The sequence below is a fragment of the Urocitellus parryii genome, chromosome 6, assembly GCF_045843805.1.
Source record: "Urocitellus parryii isolate mUroPar1 chromosome 6, mUroPar1.hap1, whole genome shotgun sequence".
In the NCBI taxonomy this organism is placed as follows: domain Eukaryota; kingdom Metazoa; phylum Chordata; class Mammalia; order Rodentia; family Sciuridae; genus Urocitellus; species Urocitellus parryii.
Window position 1 is genome coordinate 77855950 of NC_135536.1, and position 20024 is coordinate 77875973.

General features: G+C 35.4%; 1 protein-coding gene across 7 annotated transcripts in view; it reads left to right on the forward strand.

Moving 5' to 3' along the window:
- Nucleotides 1–12359, forward strand: part of Ddhd1 (DDHD domain containing 1) — a 76234-nt gene extending 63875 nt beyond the window's left edge. For 4 of the 7 annotated variants that reach the window (XM_077799499.1, XM_026411036.2, XM_077799500.1 and 1 more), the window contains 3 exons: nt 1068–1320; nt 2317–2508; nt 9761–12359. In XM_077799499.1, the coding sequence (XP_077655625.1) occupies nt 1068–1320; nt 2317–2508; nt 9761–9942 (627 nt within the window). In that variant the 3' untranslated portion in view covers nt 9943–12359. Of the gene's footprint in view, nt 1–1067; nt 1321–2316; nt 2509–5016; nt 5101–9760 lie in introns of all 7 variants that reach the window. The other 3 variants (XM_026411038.2, XM_026411033.2, XM_026411034.2) reach the window with 1 other exon arrangement.
- Nucleotides 12360–20024: the final 7665 nt, after the last annotated feature.

The following is a 20024-nucleotide window of genomic DNA, read 5'->3' on the forward strand; positions in this document are numbered from 1 at the left end:
GTACTCAGCTAGACAATAAGCATTTCATTACTATATGTTCATCTTACCGTTTTCTTATAATGCATTTGAGTTTATAGCTGAACTGTGAGCCCTTTTCTTCATATGTTAAATTTGTATTTTTTTTGTTTGTTTGTTTGTTTGTACTAGGGCCAGAACCTTTCACATGGTAATAAGCACACTGAGCTATATCTCCATTCCTGTGATCTTTTTTACATTAATATGTTAACTTCTTTTCATTGTTTGTCAGAACTGTGCTAGGCAATTTTTACAAGCATTATCTGTTCTACTTCACATCCCTGTAAGGGGAATGCGATCCTTTCTATATCAGGAAACTAAGGCTCTGAGACCTTGTGACCTAACAAGTATCAGTTAATAAGTAGCAGAGGCCAGAATATAAACTTGGAGGATTCTGATGCTACTACATCCATTGACTTTTCTGCTACATCATCTCAGATTTACATTGGGCAAATAGTCTTTTTTTTAATATATATAATTTTTAGTTGTAGATGGATACAATGCCTGTATTTTATTTATTTTTATGTGGTGCTGAGGATCGAACCCATTGCCTCACATGTGCTATGCAAGCGCTCTGCCACTGAGCCGCAACCCCAGCCCTGAGCAAATAGTCTTTTGTTGGCATTTAATTTATGCTGTTACTATATTAATCTATTTGAAAATCAAGTTTAATAAGAGATTCTAAAATATAAAATATTGACCTTATTTGTTGTACTCCATGTTAGCATTTACTTCATTTTATGAGACTGACATAAATCTAATTTTTAGATGATATCAGAACATAATAAAATTAATCTATACCTCTAAAAAATGAGTTAATGAACACTATTATCCTAGACTATCTCTGATTTTTTCATAATCTAATCATTAAGGTTGCATATTAATAGCCCGGGCACATATTATTAACAGTGAACAAATAAAAATACATCTTTGAAATATCTGCTTTTTAAATATCATCTACTTAATGTAAAATAGTTTAAAAATATACATTGTCTTAATATTTAATCATTGTGCATTAATGTTGTGTTTCTTTGAACTTTTTTAAAATCAAGGCTTATAGATTAGAACCATTAATATTGAAACACTACAGCAACATTTCACCTGTCCAGATCCACTGGTACAATACTTCAAATCCTCTACCTTATGAGCATATGAAGCCAAGTTTTCTCAACCCAGCAAAAGAACCTACCTCAATTTCAGAGAATGAAGGCATTTCAACCATACCAAGCCCTGTGACCTCACCAGTCTTATCCCGCCGACACTATGGAGAATCTATAACTAATATAGGCAAAGCAAGCATATTAGGTAATTTCTCTTTTAAGCATTTTTTATTCATGAATATAAGCATATTTTTATAGATATTAAATTTGGGAAACTTGGAAATACTTGGTGTATTACTAAACTTTTAATAGCTAATCTCCTAGAATTAACTACCCTCCAACTGCCAGTTGAGGACCAAAAGTTCTAAAGTGCACTGATTAGATCAGAGCCTGAAGTTTTATGTGAGATAAGAAGAATGGATATAGAAAAAGCATAGTTCTGAGAATCAATTTCGTCATTTTAATCTGGACCATATCACCTACTAGGAGATCTGGAGCAAATTCTATAGTTTTTAATGTTCCACTTCCTCTTCTGTGAAATGTGTTGTAAGAGCCTCCCCTCACCCAGTCCTCTGATCTGTTCTATGTCTCTTGAATTGTGCTTCCTGAGAGCCGCAAGGACATTTTGAATGATCTCCAGTACTAGTGCAATGTTTGTATCACTTAGTTCTGTGCTTGAATTTGTTCATTGCTTTTGGTTACAAGCGGCCTTAATACAAAATGCCACAAGATGGCACTAGAAATAAGCTTTGTCTACTAGGCTCATTTGATGTTTCACTTGGACTTAGGCACAGATGGTTTATTAATGGATTTTTATAATATATCTGCTTAACTTCAGTAGTAAGTATATCTGTCAATAGTAAATTGATACCCATGTCAATGGCATGGTTCTCTTATTAAAGTTTTTAATCTTGCTAAATATTTCAATAATGGTGATCACTTAAATAAAATAACATCGTTATTCCTTTGTTTATATTCATATAAACTGGACTCCTAGAGTTTATACAACTCTCCTTCTTTTTTAACACCACTTGTATTTAGAAACCTACAGGATAAATTGTAATTTTCTTATGTCTCCACCCTGGAAAAGCATGACTAGGACTTGGTCCCTCTGCCAATTGGCTGCAAGTATGGGTGGTGCTCTTCAGCTTAGTGTGTGGTATGTTTCAACAAAATGACTACCCTGTTTTGTAAAATGCAGGAGCTGCTAGCATTGGAAAGGGGCTTGGAGGAATGCTGTTCTCAAGATTTGGACGTTCATCTGCATCCCAGCCATCGGAGACATCAAAAGACTCAATGGAAGATGAGAAGAAATCAGTTCCTTCTCCTTCTACTACCACCGTGGCAACCCAGACCCTTCCACATAGCAGTTCTGGCTTTCTTGATTCTGCATGTTAGTTCATATAGTTCTTCCATTGAGTTTATACTGCTGTCTTTTTAAAACTTGAAAAGAGCAGGACATTTTAAGATATTAGCACTAGCACTAAGGTATGCTCAGATCTAAAGCATACCTTAACTTAAAAAAAAATACTTTCCTCCTACTTATATTTTTAAGATTACTTTCCAGGTAAATGCAGTTTCTGTTTTTGCATTGGTAAATTGATAGTTAGATCATTAATAATCAGGGCCTTGTGGCACAAGGATCTAAAATATCAAGTATAAACAAACCTCTTTGGGGTAAGTACCCCTGATTTTTATAAAGTTGATTTTTATAAATATGGTCTTTTCAGTCTTAAAAATTGCTTCAAATCTATGATGTATCTGGTCTGAAACTTTTTAAAACTGCTCTGCCGAAGCCATCCTCTTGCTAATTCCACGTTCCCCTCATCTAGCCTAATTACGAGACCTTCAAAGCTTAGAATTTTTATTAGTTCCACTGTATGGCTTCCAGTCCTGTCCCAGTTGGGCTTAGCGTGAGAATAGGACTTTAATTTTTTCTAGTGGACTTATAAAGTTTAAAATCTTGAATAACTATGACACACTAATGTACTTAGTGTATACTCACATCAAAAAAATCTGAACTTGAACATTATTTTTAAGTGTTCAGTAAAATAAAACTAATAGTCAAGGTCTTTTTTTCCTTTGAGATGTATAAAAGGAAATGTAGATTCTGAAAAAAATACACATACACACACTTATATACATTCTAAAAATGTTCTATAACTATAGAAAGAGGAACAGTTGCCTTCTCTAAAAAATTTTAAACATATTTCAGTTACTTATATCATTGTGTTCTTTCTGTGTCTGGTGCTCTGAATTTTAAAATTACCAGCATTCATTGCCATCCATAAAACTTGCTTGAAAAGGAAGCAAGTTCAAGTTTAATGGTCTAAAGAGGATGGATATTTCCTGCAGTCAGCCCCACGCCAGGGTAAATTGTCAATAGGGTTGTACATTCCTAACTAGGCAAACAGCATTTTTTTTTAATTTGTTCTTATTAAGAACTGAAAACATGATTGCAGGTCTTTTGAATCCTATCTAGAAAATTCTTCTTAAACTTTAGTATTTGTATATAATAGTTTAGTTTTCCTGTAAGAGTTTCTATACTATTGCTGATTTCAGTTGTCATTTTTACTTAATATCAAAAATGTGATGGTGAAAACAAAATTTTGTCATGACATGCAGGTGTCAAAAGATCACTCTAACTTCTAAAGAAAATTAATTTCAAAGAATTTTGTGACCTGACAGTTAAATCACAGTTCTTTGTAATGCTATTAAAATACAAGAGTGATGCTAATTAACAGAGTAAATGAGGAAACAAGAAAAGCACACTAGGAGTTGAATCCCAGAAAAACGGTAATGAAAACATGTAATCTATAGGATCGAAAGGAAGAAAACTGCTTTAGTTTGTTCTTTCTCAGGGCTTTTGTTTGGGTTTTTTTTTTTTTGTCTCTATTTAACATATTAATTTCAAGATGATAATAGAGAAACCTTCTACTTCTAGAACATTCCATAGAGATACTTGGCTTAACACATATTCTGCCATTCTTGCATGTAAATTCTTTGCTTGTCCTAATGGTAAATTCCTTGTCTTCTGTTGTCTCAACTAAATCTGAGTTAATCATGAGTCTTAATTACATATATTCATCTCTAGAAGAGATGTCACTATTAAAATTGGACAACTACTACCAAAATAGGATTCTACCTTTTAAATCAGATCCTCAGAATAGACTTAATTCTTTGACTTGCTTCAATAACATACCTTTTTATGTAATTTTTGACTTAGACAAATTTCTACATCATAATTGCTGTCTTGGCTTTATCTTGTAAATCAAAAAATTGTTCTTCCTTAATCTTCTTTCTGAAATTTGGTGGTTCTGATTAGGTGATTGCCTCAGTTCTTCTGGATAACCTTTCTTCTGAAGCTACTCTGTCTTGTTTTCTTCACTGTTTTAGGGTAAGAAGGCAACAGACTTCGAATTTGTGGTCAGTCAGGGCTTTTGTCTTTGAAGAGTAATGTGGTCAGTTGAATCAGTGTTTCATCAAGTTGAAGCATCTTATACATCTATTATATATCTATTCTTTGTTTCTTTTAAAAAGTCTAGGCTTCTGTTCAAAAGTTTTGTGGTTTCATTTCTTGTGTCCTTCTGTGTTTGTAAAATAATTATGAAAGGAAAAGATCTGTTTCTTTTAGCATTGCTCTGGGTTGGAGCCTAAATTAGCTGTAAATTTGGGGACCATCTGGGTAATAATAGATTATAAAATTATATTTCAAAGTTAATTATGCTTGCACTTTTCATGAAAGAGTGCTTCACAAAAACCAAGGGGTATACTTCCTTATGTATATTATATAGTCAGCTTATTTGGAAGTATTGTTCTAACTTTTGACCACTGCAACATTGAAGGCCATTTTTAACCATTAGCCACATCTTTACAGCATCTTGTGTTTTTTTTTTCACAGATTTCAGACTTCAAGAATCGTTCTTTTATCTCCCACAACTTCTTTTTCCGGAAAATGTAATGCAGAATAAAGATAATACCCTCGGTATGGTATATGACAGGAATAGCACTCAAAACACTATAAAAATGATCTACCTAATCTTCTGTAATTGAAAAATTGGGTCAAATCATCTGAGATCACCTTCATGTTACCACTATAGACTATTTTATATGTATTTCCCTCCCATATTTTCTAATCTTCCTGAAACCTGGGTATTGATTATCTGCTTAATGTGCTAAAGTATATAATATTCTTGTTATACTCCTATAGAGAAGGAACCTTTTAGAATGGGGAGATAGGTCAGTTTCTTTCTATCCTTCTTCTATGATACTGGGGACTGAACCCAGGGCCTCAGGCATGCTTTATCACTGAGTTACATACCCAGACCTTTTTTATTATTTTTTTGAGACAGGGTCTTGCTAGGTTGCCTAGGATGGCCTCGAACTTGTAATCTCCTTGCTGTAGCTTCCTGAGTAGCTGGGATTACAGATGTGCCACCACACCTGACTCCTCTTCTTTATTATCCTAGCATCTTAAAAGAGGTTAACTGTTCTTTTCATGTAAATATAAAAAAGATTTCATGATACAAAGAACTTAATCATTCCTACTTATTTCAGGATTCAGTGATTTTTAACACTTAGGGTTGTAAATATATCATAGTTGATATCTAGTTTCAATACAAATATTTGAAGTACTTTAAAGAAGTAGATGCACTTTTAAAAATAGTATTATTGGAGGTAAGAGATACTTTCAGCCTCTTTGTAATTTTCCTCACATTCTCGCACCAAGAACTAATCTTAACAATTTAAAAAAATTTTATTTTTATTCTCATTCCTTTTTTTATAGTTTTTAATATTAGATTTTGTCTTTGATTTTAAAAATTACATTTGTCTTTGGATATTTTAGCTACATTTAATATTACATTCTGCTGATTTTTATAAATATTTTTAATAATCAAAAATGGCTTATCAAGTTAGTGTAAGAAGCTTTTTTTTGGGGGGGAGGCTTCATAGCAATATTTTGTATTGACTAAATTCAGTGAATTCCTCTCAAGAAATGATCTTATGTAGGTGATCTCTCTGGTCCTTGCTGATCAAATTAGCCAGTCACTTTCATAAAGAAATAATTTTATTTGTGCCTTTTGCATTTTTAGTTGGAGGAAGGAAAATTAACCTACTCATATATTTGTCCTATATTAAGAAGCCCAAGCAGTTAGATCACTAATCATATCTGCATCAAACAGATTCAGGTGGCAAAATCTATTTGACTTTCATTTTCTCTTTCCTTGTTTTCACTTATCCAATACCTTTATTAAATGTTACCATGAGCCAAGATATCGTGGTAATCACTAGAAAAGATACCAAGATGAAACAGACTTATAGACCATAACTATTAAATGCTGTCATAAAAATTTAATGTTTTATGAAGAGCATATGTTCTAGTAGGGAAGGTGCTAGTAGGAAGGTATAGATAATTGCATATCTATAACTTGTGGTAGCATGTGATGAGTCACACCTAACAGGCAGAAATGAAAGGAATCTTGTCAATTCTGAGGAATGAGAGCTGCTTTCACCTGGAGAAATTAAAAAAGACTTTGTGAAAGAAGTGTGGTATGGACATGCAGAAATGAAAAGACATTGCAGGAAAAAGAAACAGCATGGGCAGAACTAGGGCTGTGAAGCATGGGGGACATGTAGAGAACTGTGCATTAGTTTTCTTGAGAAGAGGAAGGGAGTGGAAGGGGGAGTAGTTCTGAATTGAATATGATTAGAAAAGTTTGTTAACCAGCTTATGTAGAGTCTAACAACTCTGGCTATTTCCTAGAGTTTTTAATACTCAAAAAGTGTGCCTATCTGTGGTCATCTATTGAGAATTTGAATGTCTTCCAGAATACTTTTTATTTTGAGAAAAAAAAATTTGGCAGAGATGACAACTGATTATAAAGCTGATTTTGAAATTTTTGTTAGTATTTTAAAATAAAGAATAGTTGGAAGAACCAATACTTAACAAATTATAAATATTCCTTGCATGTTAAACACTTAACTACATGAAATGTTTAGTTGCTCTGAGGCCACTCAGAAATAAATAACTTGGGATCAAGAACTCTGAACACATATTCTTTCCTTTCTGGGTAATCTTTTACCAGTTATAAAAATGAGAAACTCAATTATATACTTATATAAATGAGTATAACTCATTTATATACTCCTTATATACCCAACCCTGCTTTGGCCAAGAGCAGGTCACATGGCACATGTACGGGATGCTGCCATATAGAACTCCACTCCCTTGGGAATTCCCTGATCTACATAAAAGAGAGGGCACAGGCCTACCAGTTCCATTCATTTTTCCACACAACCAGCATAGATAACCACACTTATAGGCAGATTGTATGGAGTAAACCTTTTAAGGAGGATGAGGGACTGGAATAGGTTCATGAGATATATGCTGGCTACTTAAATTCTCATTTTGATCAGTACAACCCAAAGATTAATAGAAAAGGAGGGGGAGCCAATCTATCAGTGACATTGATTAAAGTTCCTATAGGTGGTAAGAATGACAAGGGCACATGGTATAACAGAACAAAAATTAACATTTGAGTGTCTGTGAAAGATAGTGTTATAAGACAGTAGAAACATATTAAAAATAAATTTCAGGGCCACAAAATTAAATAGGAGCCAGAGAACACTTGAACAGGGAAAATCTCCCTTTTACTTAAAAACAATTTCAACTAAAGACTTTGGACTAGAAGCTATGATGCAATGGCATTTGAAAATGAGTTCTTAGAAAGTATAACCCAGTGGTCCTTACCAATCTTAACACATATGTTTTTCTATCTCTTCTGTTTTTCCTCCTCTTTTTTCTTTGTAACCAACGTCATCTGGACTTGCCTTCATTATGCTTGAGAATTCCAGTTTTCTTCTCTTTTTTCATGTTCCTGACTATTGTGCTGGAATGTGCCTACGAATGTAATACAAATGTTCATGGAATATATGTTACAAGGTTAGGACATTCCCACCTCACAATTCCACACAGAGTTAAGCTATTTCTGATTTATAATGGATTAGCTTAATTAAATGAAATAGTCATAATCAAAAAGAACTTTGTAAAAAGCCTAAGTCAATGTATTTTACAAGTATGTTGTAGCCTAATTGGTATTTATACCTCTTAATGTAAACCTTTCTTGAATATGTACAGATAAATCCATGAACATTTCTTGTTAGAAAAACATAATTGAATAGCAAAATAATAACTATATGTATGACCCTTTAAAAAAACTTTATTTTATTTATTTATTTTTATGTGGTGCTGAGGATCGAACCCAGCGCACCTCATACATGCTAGGCCAGCGTTCTACCGCTGAGCCACAACCCCAACCCCATGTGTAATCCTTTTTAAACTGCCAAATAATATTCTTACAAAATACCCACTTAAAATAAGCATTAAGTAAGCACTTGCTTCATAGAGTGATAGGATTTGTGTGTGTGACTACCAAATTCCTAGTATAAAGCAAAACCTAACGTTTTCTCCAGCCTTCTTGATTTTTACCAATTCTTACTTTTGACCATCTTTGGCACTTTGAAGAAAGAGCAGACTTTAAGCAACGTCTGGTTGGCAGTGACTTGATGTTTTTGTTTTATAAGACAGACCCTTCATACCACATGGCTCATGCAGTTTTAAAGGAGTTCCTGAAGATCAAAAAGTCTTCTATATGTTTTCAGTAAGGATTTATCAAATAAGTCCATTGAGATTCTCATAAGAGTCTAGATTTGTTTAAGGGGATTTTTCTTCTAACAGGTATTGTAAGAACCTTATGTAGCTTTTAATAAGAGACTTAATAAATACATTGAATTTTTTGTGGTGGGGAATACCACTGAGCCACATTCCCCAGCCCTATTTTGATTTTATTTAGAGACAGCATTTCACTGAGTTGCTTAGCACCTCTCCCTTGCTAAGGCTGGTTTTGAACTTACGATGCTCAGCCTACCAAACCACTGGGATTTCAGGCGTGTGCCACTGCACCAAGCTACTGAATATTTGAGGACAGCACTATTGTACGCGTAGTCCTTCTCCTAAGAATTACCACTGTTCTCCCAGCTTCTCCTGCACAGACACCTAGGGGTTCTAACATTTTAATGAGCACTTGCTGTTTCATGCTGACTGAATGCAGAGTAGGGTGTGTAGTGATGGCCTTTAAGGAAGGAATTCAGTCTAGTAGGGAAAACATTTTGACTATAAGATGGTTATCTTTGAAGACATAGGCCTCCTATATAAGAAGCCATTGAATGATCTGTTATACTGCAGTGGGCATTATGCATGCAAGCTTGGCCCATAGTTCTTCAAGGGGAGTGTTTTTATTTAACAGATTGGGAACAAAGAATAAAAGGTAATGCCAGAATTTAAGCCCAGTTCCTTTTACGCCAAAAATGTGCCATGGTGCCTAGTGAATTTTTTTGGCTGTCTTCCTTTGTTGTTCCATATTGACTTTCATAAACAGAGGAATAGACTCCACCAAATAGAATCCAGTGCTACTGAAGCTCTTTCAGGTGTTTGTTCCATAAGAATAGAGTAAAAGACTTCTTTTTTTAAAAGGGCAATTAGAAAAATCATATTCATTGGCTAAATTTTTACTCTTAACTGTAAAAGTCTATATTGAACTATCTTATTATAATCATTATTTATTTAACTTCTTTCTTCTTTTTAGTGGAATTGGATCACAGGATCGATTTTGAACTCAGAGAAGGCCTTGTGGAGAGCCGCTATTGGTCAGCTGTCACGTCACACACTGCCTACTGGTCATCCTTGGATGTTGCCCTCTTTCTTTTAACTTTCATGTACAAACACGAGCACGATAATGATGCAAAACCCAATTTAGATCCAATCTGAACTCTTGAAGGACATTAATGATCCAAAACTGATTTTTTTTTTCTGTTAAAATATGTGTGTCAAGATATGAAGATTTCAGGGTTAAGTATGTTCCAGTTTTGTTTGGGGCAAGAAATATTTGAATTTAAAAGCACTTTATTTAAAAAAAAAAAAAGAAAGAACACATTTTCAGTTCTAAAGAAGTTACTTACAGTTCCATTACTTCGATTATGAATCTGACAGAACTCCCTGCAGAGAATCAAGCAAGACCTGGAAGTGAGGAAGGTTTGGGTGAACTGCATGTAAAGGTTACAAATTATAATCTAATTTCTCCAAAATATAAAATCATATTAATGGGTTGAATCTAATGTATTAACCAAAATATGTTATAAATCTAAAATGTTCAAGGTTCAATGTAGTCTGTGTAAAGATTATAGTGTGGTATATCATTGTTTTAAATTTTATGAAATCTTCCATTTTTCACAATTCCTTTGAAAGAAGAGAAACTAATGCTAAAAAACAATATTTGAGTTGAACTAAAAAAAAACAATATTTGAACTACTATATTTATAATTTATGACCTCTGACTAATTGCTTTATTTCAGTGTATGAAACATTACATTTTTTAATGTTTCCTTTGAATTAATTTAAGAACCATATTTAGTTTCTATAGTGTTAAGACCCTTTTTTCTCAGAATTCCATCTTTGTACTCTTCAGATGAACTATAGACACTGTGGCATACTTTCGATATTTTTTCATTAAAAACTTGTGTTTCATACAACACTACTTCAGTTTTTCTTTAAGTGAACTTTTTATTATGTCCCATATATCTCAAAGAAAATAAAATTTTTCTAAACTTGGCAGTACTCCATATTGGGTACATTTCATTAACTTTATTAGAAAACCATTAAACATCTTTGGAATAAGGAATATGAAAACAAAAAAAATGTATAAACATTTATGTGCCAAATATTAACATAGATGAAGGGATCGAGGGCTACTAACAAATTTTTTTTAAAGTATTAAAACAGAGTAGGCACAATGAATCAACACACTGAGGCCCTAAAAGGGTTTTTCTCAGTCGTGATTGTTTCCACAGTGCTTTTCATCTGGGGAGCTCAAAGGGCTTTAAAAGACGTGCATTCAGCAATGTGGGTAGTTGCTCCTCGAGGTAAGTAAATGAGCATTGTTTCCATGTTACCTGTTACTACACCAAGGCACCAAAATGTTTAAAGTGCCTTGCATTAGATTTCATAGCAAATCAGGACTTGGATGAAGGCAGACCATATTATTTTACATGCTGTTTAAAATTCACATGTGACCTGTTGTAGCAGAAGTTGAAGAAATGACCGTGAAACCAATATATTACCCTGCATATCCATTCTTGGGTCTTCACACACAAAGAAGTTTTTTTAAAAGAGCAGATAGTAGCCATCTCTGCCACAGCCAACCCTCACTTCTGAGTGCTTCCACTAGGTTCCACTCAAGGTGCTGTTTTTATTTATCTTGCAAGGAATTTCTTAGCTTCCCAGCAGTCACTGTTGGAGGGTAGGGGTAGTGGAGTCCATCAGTCTCACATCCCACCTCCTCTCTTTATAGGTTAGAACCTCTGGTTTATTCAGAGGCTTTATTCCACACCATCAGTACTATTGGCTGTTTTGGCCTTACATTGAATTTGCACAATATGAAGCACTTCTTTTTAATATTTAAAAAAGTCTGAAGGCTCCATGACCAAGTTCATGACTCAGTAAGAAACCCTTGCTATAAAAGCCTTTTGATGGTATCTTAGCAAATCTGAAGCAATCCCCTTTTAATTCAGAGTTACCTATGAACTCAGGTCATTTTCATAGCCTGTTTATTTTTTAGGTCTCATTTAGTTCTCAGGAAAATTAAACCCATGTCATACGACTGTCTTTAAAGGTACTTGAACATATGTTGCTGTATTTGGTTTGACACTTAAATGCCCAAGAGCTTTAGGGGTTCCTTCTTAACCACTGCAATGTGAAGAACCTTTTTTACCTTAAAAGAGTAAGATTCCATCACACATTTTAATTTAATATTGAGTAAGAAGAAAAGTAAGTTACCATAACTGAAGGAATATGTCCACTTTCTTTACTTCATATTGGAAAACAATCAAATTTTACCACTCAGAGTTTACTTGAATTCTTGGAAAGAACAACATTCAAAACCTTCTTTTCAAAATAGATATTCTGGACCACTGGGCAGGTGTTTGTTTCCAATTATTTCCTTGATGAGAGATGGTGATTTTAGTTTTATCGTATTCTTGTTTTCATGTCTCTGCATGTTTATCATGGGATGTACTTGTATATACTCAAGTGATATACAGAGTATGTGTAATTCTGGCTTGATATAGAAGCTAAGTCCGTTACTGAGTAACATTTTGCAACTTTATTCCAGCAAGTACTAAATTGGCCAAAAAAAGTCCTGTTTTTGATACTATTAAAATTTTATTCTCTATTTTGAGTATATGCTATGATTCTCTTGATTACTGATCAGATTATTCAACTTTAATCCAAAGAGTAGTTGGAAATTAGAATAAGGAGAATGTTTTGGAATAAATCTTGCTTTATTTTACCTTTAAAATTAGCCTTTCTAAGCCTTTTGCTGGTTCATAACTATCTTCAGCAGTAATTTTGCTTATAATTCAATATTAACTGTATTTTAGAATATAATCATAAAATAATACTGGGTATTCCAATAACAAGTCCTTTATATGTGAAGCAAGGTTTTAGGAACCTGTTTTACTTCTACTAAATTGTCCAATTGGTTTTTTACTCACACAAAAGGCCTCAAGACACAAAAACTTTGATCAATCCTTCTCTCTTCCTCTCTCCCCCCTCCCTCCTCCCTTCTTCCCCTTTCTCTCTCCCTCCTTCCTTCCCCCCTTCCCCCCCTCCGCCTCCCTCTCTCCCTCTCCTCTCTCATCCTCATTGGATTGAAGCATTCTGCCCTATAAGACATGTAACACATCACATCCCAGTTTTGCATCCCCCAAGAGTCAAAAGGTGCAGGGTCACAGCTCAGGCCACTTGTCAGCTACCTGAGCCCCTTTAAGGGGCTTTAAGTGGAGTCAGACCAAACAATGGAATCTTATGTAAGGTCTAGAGTAGAGTCATTTAATTTCTTTATAAAAGAGTTATAAAGTTTTGTCTCCTCAGTTACTAATGAATAAGACTTTTGGAAACTTGAGAAAGCCCACTCTAGTCCATATCCTTAAAATTGCTTTTTAATGATCTTTCAGTGTTTTAAAAATGGGGCTAAAGAAGAAAGGAGATGTTAAGGAAAGGTCAAGGTAGAGCTAAAAGAGAATATAGCAATCATATACTGGAAAAAGAAACTAGAATTTTTCTAAACTTAGTGTTGGACCATTGACTTCTGTGGTTATTCTGAAGTTTTCTATCTCATCCATATTTTTCTGTCTTTCCTGAGTCTCATGCCTCTGCCAGGAATCTGACAGTACTCTGCCTGATTTGAAACACATGAATTTCATCTCGAAGTTCTCATATTTAGTAAACGTTGGTACTGGGATGGTGACAATCTAGGTTTATACACCCTATATTAATCTTTCGTGAATGCTTGTGAATATTTTCAGAGTTTATGGATTTCAGAGTCCAAACATGTTTTAGTTTCATGGAAGCCATTTAAATATCAGTAAAGGTCCTGATGAGGAGTAAAGTGAAGCTGCAGGCTCAAAGACCAAGTCCATGGTGATAAGAGGGAAGTGGTGGAGTGTCTAAGGGAAAATACTAACCAGGATAGAGTTTACAGCTAGAAGGTTGTTTAATCATTTTCCAAAGCATGCTCTGCAAATGTTAACAGTGTGTCAGAAAATAAGTCTGAGAAAGCCAAATTTAAAGGTTCCTGTAGAGCAGGACTTTGGGAGCCTCTACTAAACTAAATGCATTACAAGTCTACCTGACATTGCTTGGAAAATTCCAAACTTATGTAACCAAAAATTCTTTTTTTATTTGGAATATCCTTAGAGAAATACTGATGACATTGAATGCCTTTGTTTTACAGTTTCATCCCCTCACATAATGCCTTCCTCTTACAAGTCAGTGCTCCTGCCCTACACAACCTCATTCTAAACAGTGACAGTCAGAACTCTAGTGCCTGATTACCAAGCTGTGTTTTATACCAGACTACCTGTTTCCCCTAATAATGAATTCCTAAAGGGCAGAAGCTGCCTCTCATAGTTTGTTGTCCCATCTATCTCACACACAGACCTCTTGCATAATCTGATGTTATGCTTGCAACGAACTATTAGTAAAAATGTCTGTAGACTTCAGTTTTCCAGTTGGCCTCCCTTGTTCCTCCCAGGCCCTCATGAAAGAGTCCTGCAAGGTAACTACAAACTTAATGTCTCACATTCAGAACACCCAGGAAGGAAAAAAAAATGCAAAACAAAAAGGATATAACAAAATATCCAGGAAAGATTTTATTAGTTTTCCATTTCAATGACAATGCAAATTTAGTGTTAAATAATGTTTAAGAGTTGCAGTGTTAAATAATGTTTCTATCCCTTTCATTCCTTCCCATAGTGTTTACATGTTGATTATCAGTCATGACACTCCTAAAATTTCCAACATAATATGGGCACTGTGGCGCACTCCTGTAATCCCAGCAATTTGGGAGGCTGAGGCGGGAGGATTTCAAGTTCCAGGTCAGCCTGCCAACTTAGATCTTATCTCAGAATAAAAATAATGATAATAAAAAAGGTTGAGGATATAGTTTAATGGTGGAGCACCCCTTGGTTTAATCCTTAGTACCACCAAAAATGAGACTGTTACAACATAGTTTAACTCATGGAAATATAAAAATTTAGGTGCTATACTTTTTGGAGACGAGAAGAGCTTTTGCTAATCTCTGTGTGTGTGGTGTGTGTGTGTGTGTGTGTGTGTGTGTATTCCCACTAATAGTTCTTGGCAGACTGTTAGCATGAACTCTTCCTCTGCCTTTGTGTTTGAATAGGGGTGGGTACATGCTCAGTATTGTGTGTCACCTTATGGTTTTTCATTTATAGGTAACAGAGTGCAGCTTACTTCCTCCCCACCCTACAGTACTCAGGATATGTTGGGAAATATTCCTTAGAAAGATTACATCTGTCCTTCTGGTTGGAGTACAATGGAAAAAAATGTATTCATCCCTGGGTGTCCATGGGAATTGTTTCCAAGGCCCCATGCAGATATCAAAATCTGCAGTTGCTGTAGTTCCTTATATAAAACGGCATAGTTTTTGCATATAACTTATGCTTGTGCATCTCTAAATTACTTTTAATATCTAAAACAACATAAATGCTGTGTGAACAGCTCTTATACTGTATTATGTAGGGAATAATAAAAACAGTCTACTCATGTTCAGTACAGATGCATTTTTTTCCCCCGATGTTTTTGAGCCTTGGTTGTTAAATACATGCATGCAGAACCCAAGGATAGGGTATACTAATACACTGCCTTTAATGCTCTCCTGGAGCACATCAGATATCGAAGATCATCCCTAAAACCTCTTAACATTCATACCCCTTTTTTTTTCTGCTTGATCTCTAAAAATATATGATTCCCTGTGAATTTTATGAAAGAAATTTGCTGTTCGTGAGGTTGTCACCATAAATCCATACTCTGCCAGTAAAGTCTAGGAAGGTTTTTGCTTTTTGCTCAGATAATATTTCTCAGAAAGAGCACTATTACTCTCCTGAGACTTGTTTTCCCTTTCTTTGAACTCCTATGACCTCTTATACTCACTAGTTATCAGATCTAAATGCTCCTCAGTGACTGCAGTAATAACTCTTAGAAGGTGGCCTTTTTCCTTTTGTTATCCCTACTTCTCCCCTCCTCCCAGTAGTGGAGATTGAACCCAGGGGGCTTAATTTTGAAAGAGGGTCTCATTAAATTGCTGCCACTGTTGGGGCTGGGGATGTGGCTCAAGCGGTAGTGCGCTTGCCTGGTTATGCGCGTGGCGCTGGGTTCAATCCTCAGCACCACATACAAATAGAATAAAGATGTTGTGTCCACCGAAAACTAAAAATAAATATTAAAAAATTCTATCTCTTCTCTCTCTTTTAAAAAAAAATGCTGCCACTGTTCTCCAACTTGGTGAACCTCCTGCCTCAGACTCCCAAGTCACTGTGATTATAATTCTCATTTTCAACAACCAAGGCAGGTTAATTTTCTCATAATCTTTAGAATCTTTGAAGCATCCTTTGGTCTCTGTAGTGATCAGCTTGGATGGCATAAAATTAAAGCTTTCATGCTAGCTTTTCTAGTTCTGATTTTTCTCACCTGGAACTGGTATTTGCCCATTTAACAATAAAAAGTTTATGAAGATTGAGACTAAAATTTCCCTCAACATCAAAGGATAAGTACAAATATAAGAAAATATTGACACATTCTTATCTTACAGAGTAAAATTCATTCACAACTTCTTTGTCCAAGGTTCAAAAGTAAACCATAGTTCTCAAGTTTTCAAGCTAACTCCAAGAATCTGTGCAGACTAGAACCAGCCACTACTATGTTCCCACTCACCTTTCCAGCCCCCACACAAATTTTGGTTAGTGCCATTGTGACTAAAAAGAAATCCATGTGTATTGTTTGAAGAGTCCATGAATTTCAGTATTGGACGAAAGTAATTTACTGTATTGAGATTTGAAAATGTTGGGAAAAAAGGAGATCCATGTGTGGTCATGGAAATCTTACAACATAAACATTAATTAGGAAAGTTAGCCCAGAGGCAGTGTTTCTGAGGGTACAGGGTCTCACGGGTCTGAACACAACATTCTTCAACCAAAACCCTTAGATGACTCCACTGGTCATTCAAGGCTCCCCACAACCTAGTGCAACCTCACTCTCCTGCCTCATCTTCCTACTAACTCTTCCTGTTACGAACTATGCATATTAACCTCAGTGTGCTTACATTTTATTTAATGTAGTGACTACCTATTTTTATCTGCCTGACATCCTATTTCCCCTCCTTTTGGTCCTCTCCTACCTTGTGAAGTACTACACTAGCTCTGCCTACTGCACAGGATTCTAGTAGGGGCCACAGAAGTTTTCTGAAGGCTTTCTCAGCCCTAGTTAAAATTTTTCTGCTTTATGGGATCCTATGAACAGTAACCACTCAACACTATCTGTCCTGTGGCCAAGGAATTAGTGCATGACTCAGGCCAGACCTTATTTGCCATCCATGAGCCACAATGGTTGGCCAGGAAGTGGGCACATAACCATGACTGGATATGAGCAAACGCCTTCGTGGGATTTTATTTTCTGGCCCCCAATAGCAGATAGCTTTCTATGGCTGATAAGCCATCCATTTGCACAAAATGTGATAGGCGTATAGAGCCATCTGTTCCCACTCACCTACTACTCCCATGACATTAGATTATGTCCATATACCATGGAAAAGAAGGAAGCCTGCACACATCAGACCAAGAATTCCTGGAGAACTGAACTGAAGCAAATGCCAACCCCAGATTCCTAGCTGTGCTTGTTTTTACTTAAGCAGTTTTGAAATAGGTCTCTTTCTCTTGAATCATAGAAGAGTTCAAACTAATAATCATTCCATCAGAAATAACTATCACATCCCTAATGGAAATTATCTTTGAGGACAAAGTCTACTAAAGCCACCTCTCAATCCTCTGGTTGAAATTAATTAATCCTCTGGTTGTGCACCAGGGTTGATTATATGTCTCTGTCTCACTTGTTCATGGAAGATGAATAAGGGGCATATCTTAACTATCACTGGACCCTCCACAGAGTATCATAGGTGCTTGAGTTTACTGAATTAGACTGGTACCACATACAGGCTTTAAGTGCTGAGAATAATTATGAATTTAAAAACACAAAAATCCTGCCTTCACAGAGTTTACATTCTAGTAGGAAAATTATCTGAACAAAATTCATGAAAATTGCTGAATTAGAAGAAACCTTGAGAAAAGGCGAACACTACATGGAAGCAAGAGGCTCAAACAAAAGGGACCTTGTTTTTCCTTAAAAAAAAAAAAAAAAAAGCAAAATCTGTAACTGTTGGGATAGAGCAAAAAAGTGGTAAATACGTGTCTGGATGAACTTGAAAAAAGCACTGGAATATACTAATTTTAAAAATTGTATAAGTCTGTGCCAAAACTAAAGTGCCTAACAAAGTATAATTGTGGCCACTCCCCAACTGTGCCCCATAGAAACTCAATGGTGGTTTCCCACAAAGACCAAGAAGCTTTCCTTCCTTGCCCTGTGCTGTCCCATAAGCCGTCACTCTGGAATGTGTTCTATTTTCCATTAAACTTCTTTTTTGCAGTCAGTAATCACTGCATCTCCATGTGAATAGGTATATTTCCACTGCTTCCTGATACTGTCAGCTACTGTTTTCTGTCTGTACTAGACATTAATTTACGATTCACCAACTCTGCAACTGAAACATGTAAGTAAAACAAAGTAAGACTGTTATAATATTGTTGTTTAACACTGTTCACCAAGGCACAAAAAAGTTAGGAAACCAGACAACAGTTGCACAGAAATCTTTCAGTTCTCTAAAATCATATGTGGTTATATATATATAATCATCTATAACATTATATAAAATTATTTTATATGTATTATATAAAATTATATATGTATTACAACATGAAGGCACTCAATTTCTCAGACATGTAAAGGTCTCTAGGATAAATTTTAGATTAAAAATTGTCATCCAAATCTTAGTAGCTCAGGAGGTGGAGGCAGGAGGTCCATGAATTCAAACCCAGCCTCAGCAAAAGCAAGGCACTAAGCAACTTAGTGAGATCCTGTCTCTAAATAAATTACAAAATAGGGCTAGGGATGTGGCTCAGTGAGTGCCCCTGAATTCAATTCCCAGTACCTCCCCCCAAAAATTATCACCCAAAAGAACTGAATCGATTATTTTAAATCATGTTTTACATTTCTCTGAGAGGCTCACCAGACTGATTTCCATTTATCTGAGGTTTGCAGAGACTTGTAACCACAACATTTAATCATACTGAAGGCAAATTTCAAGACCTAGGAGTACCTGAGTCATGTCTATAAAAAGTATTCTCATATAACTTGGTTGAGATCAATTCTATTAATGAAAGGAGAATCATGATATTTATTGTATCATTTTCCTACACTTAAAAATATCTTCTAGCTTTATATGCCATAAGCCTAATTTATTGTAACAATTTCCCTTTTTCCACATTTTTATTGATTTTTTATGACAGTGGAATGCATTACAATTCATATAACACATGTAGAACACAATTTTTCATATCTCTGGTTGTATATAAAGTATATTCACACCAATTTGTGTCTTCATACATGTACTTTGGATAATGATGACCATCACATTCCACCATTATTTCTAAACCCCGCTCCCTCCCTTCCACTCCCACCCCTCTCCCCTTTCTAGAGTTTGTCCATTCCTCCCATGCTTCCCCTTTCTACCCCACCGTGAATCAGTCTCCTTATATCAGAGAAAACATTCAGTATTTGTTTTGGGGGGATGGCTAACTTCACTTAGCATTATCTTCTCCAACTCCATCTATTTATCTGTAAATGCCATGATTTTATTCTCTTTTATTGCTGAGTAATATTCCATTGTGTATATATGCCACATATTTGTAACAATTTTCTTTTGCTGCCTGTTTTTCCTGACCAATCATTAATTTCTCACATACCAATAGTTAATATTTACAGCTAAGGTGTTGCCATCATATGTGAATAAAAGGTGATACACAACTCCATCACATCTTGCTATTTTCTCAGGAAATCCTGTCTAATTTCATGACTTCAGCAACAGTCTTTTTTTTTTTTTTTTTGGTACCAGGGATTGAACTCAGGGGCACTCAACCACTGAGCCACATCCCCAGACCTATTTTGTATTTTATTTAGAGGCAGGGTCTCACTGAGTTGCTTAGAGCCTCACAGTTGCTGAGGCTGCCTTTGAACTCTCGATTCTCCTGTCTCAGCCTCCCCAAGCTGCTGGGATTACAGGCATTTGCCACTGCACCCCAACGGCAACACTCTTAATGTTCAACAAATCAGTGAGATCACCATACTGAACAGCTATCTTGTTTATAACTCATCTTTATCCTCTT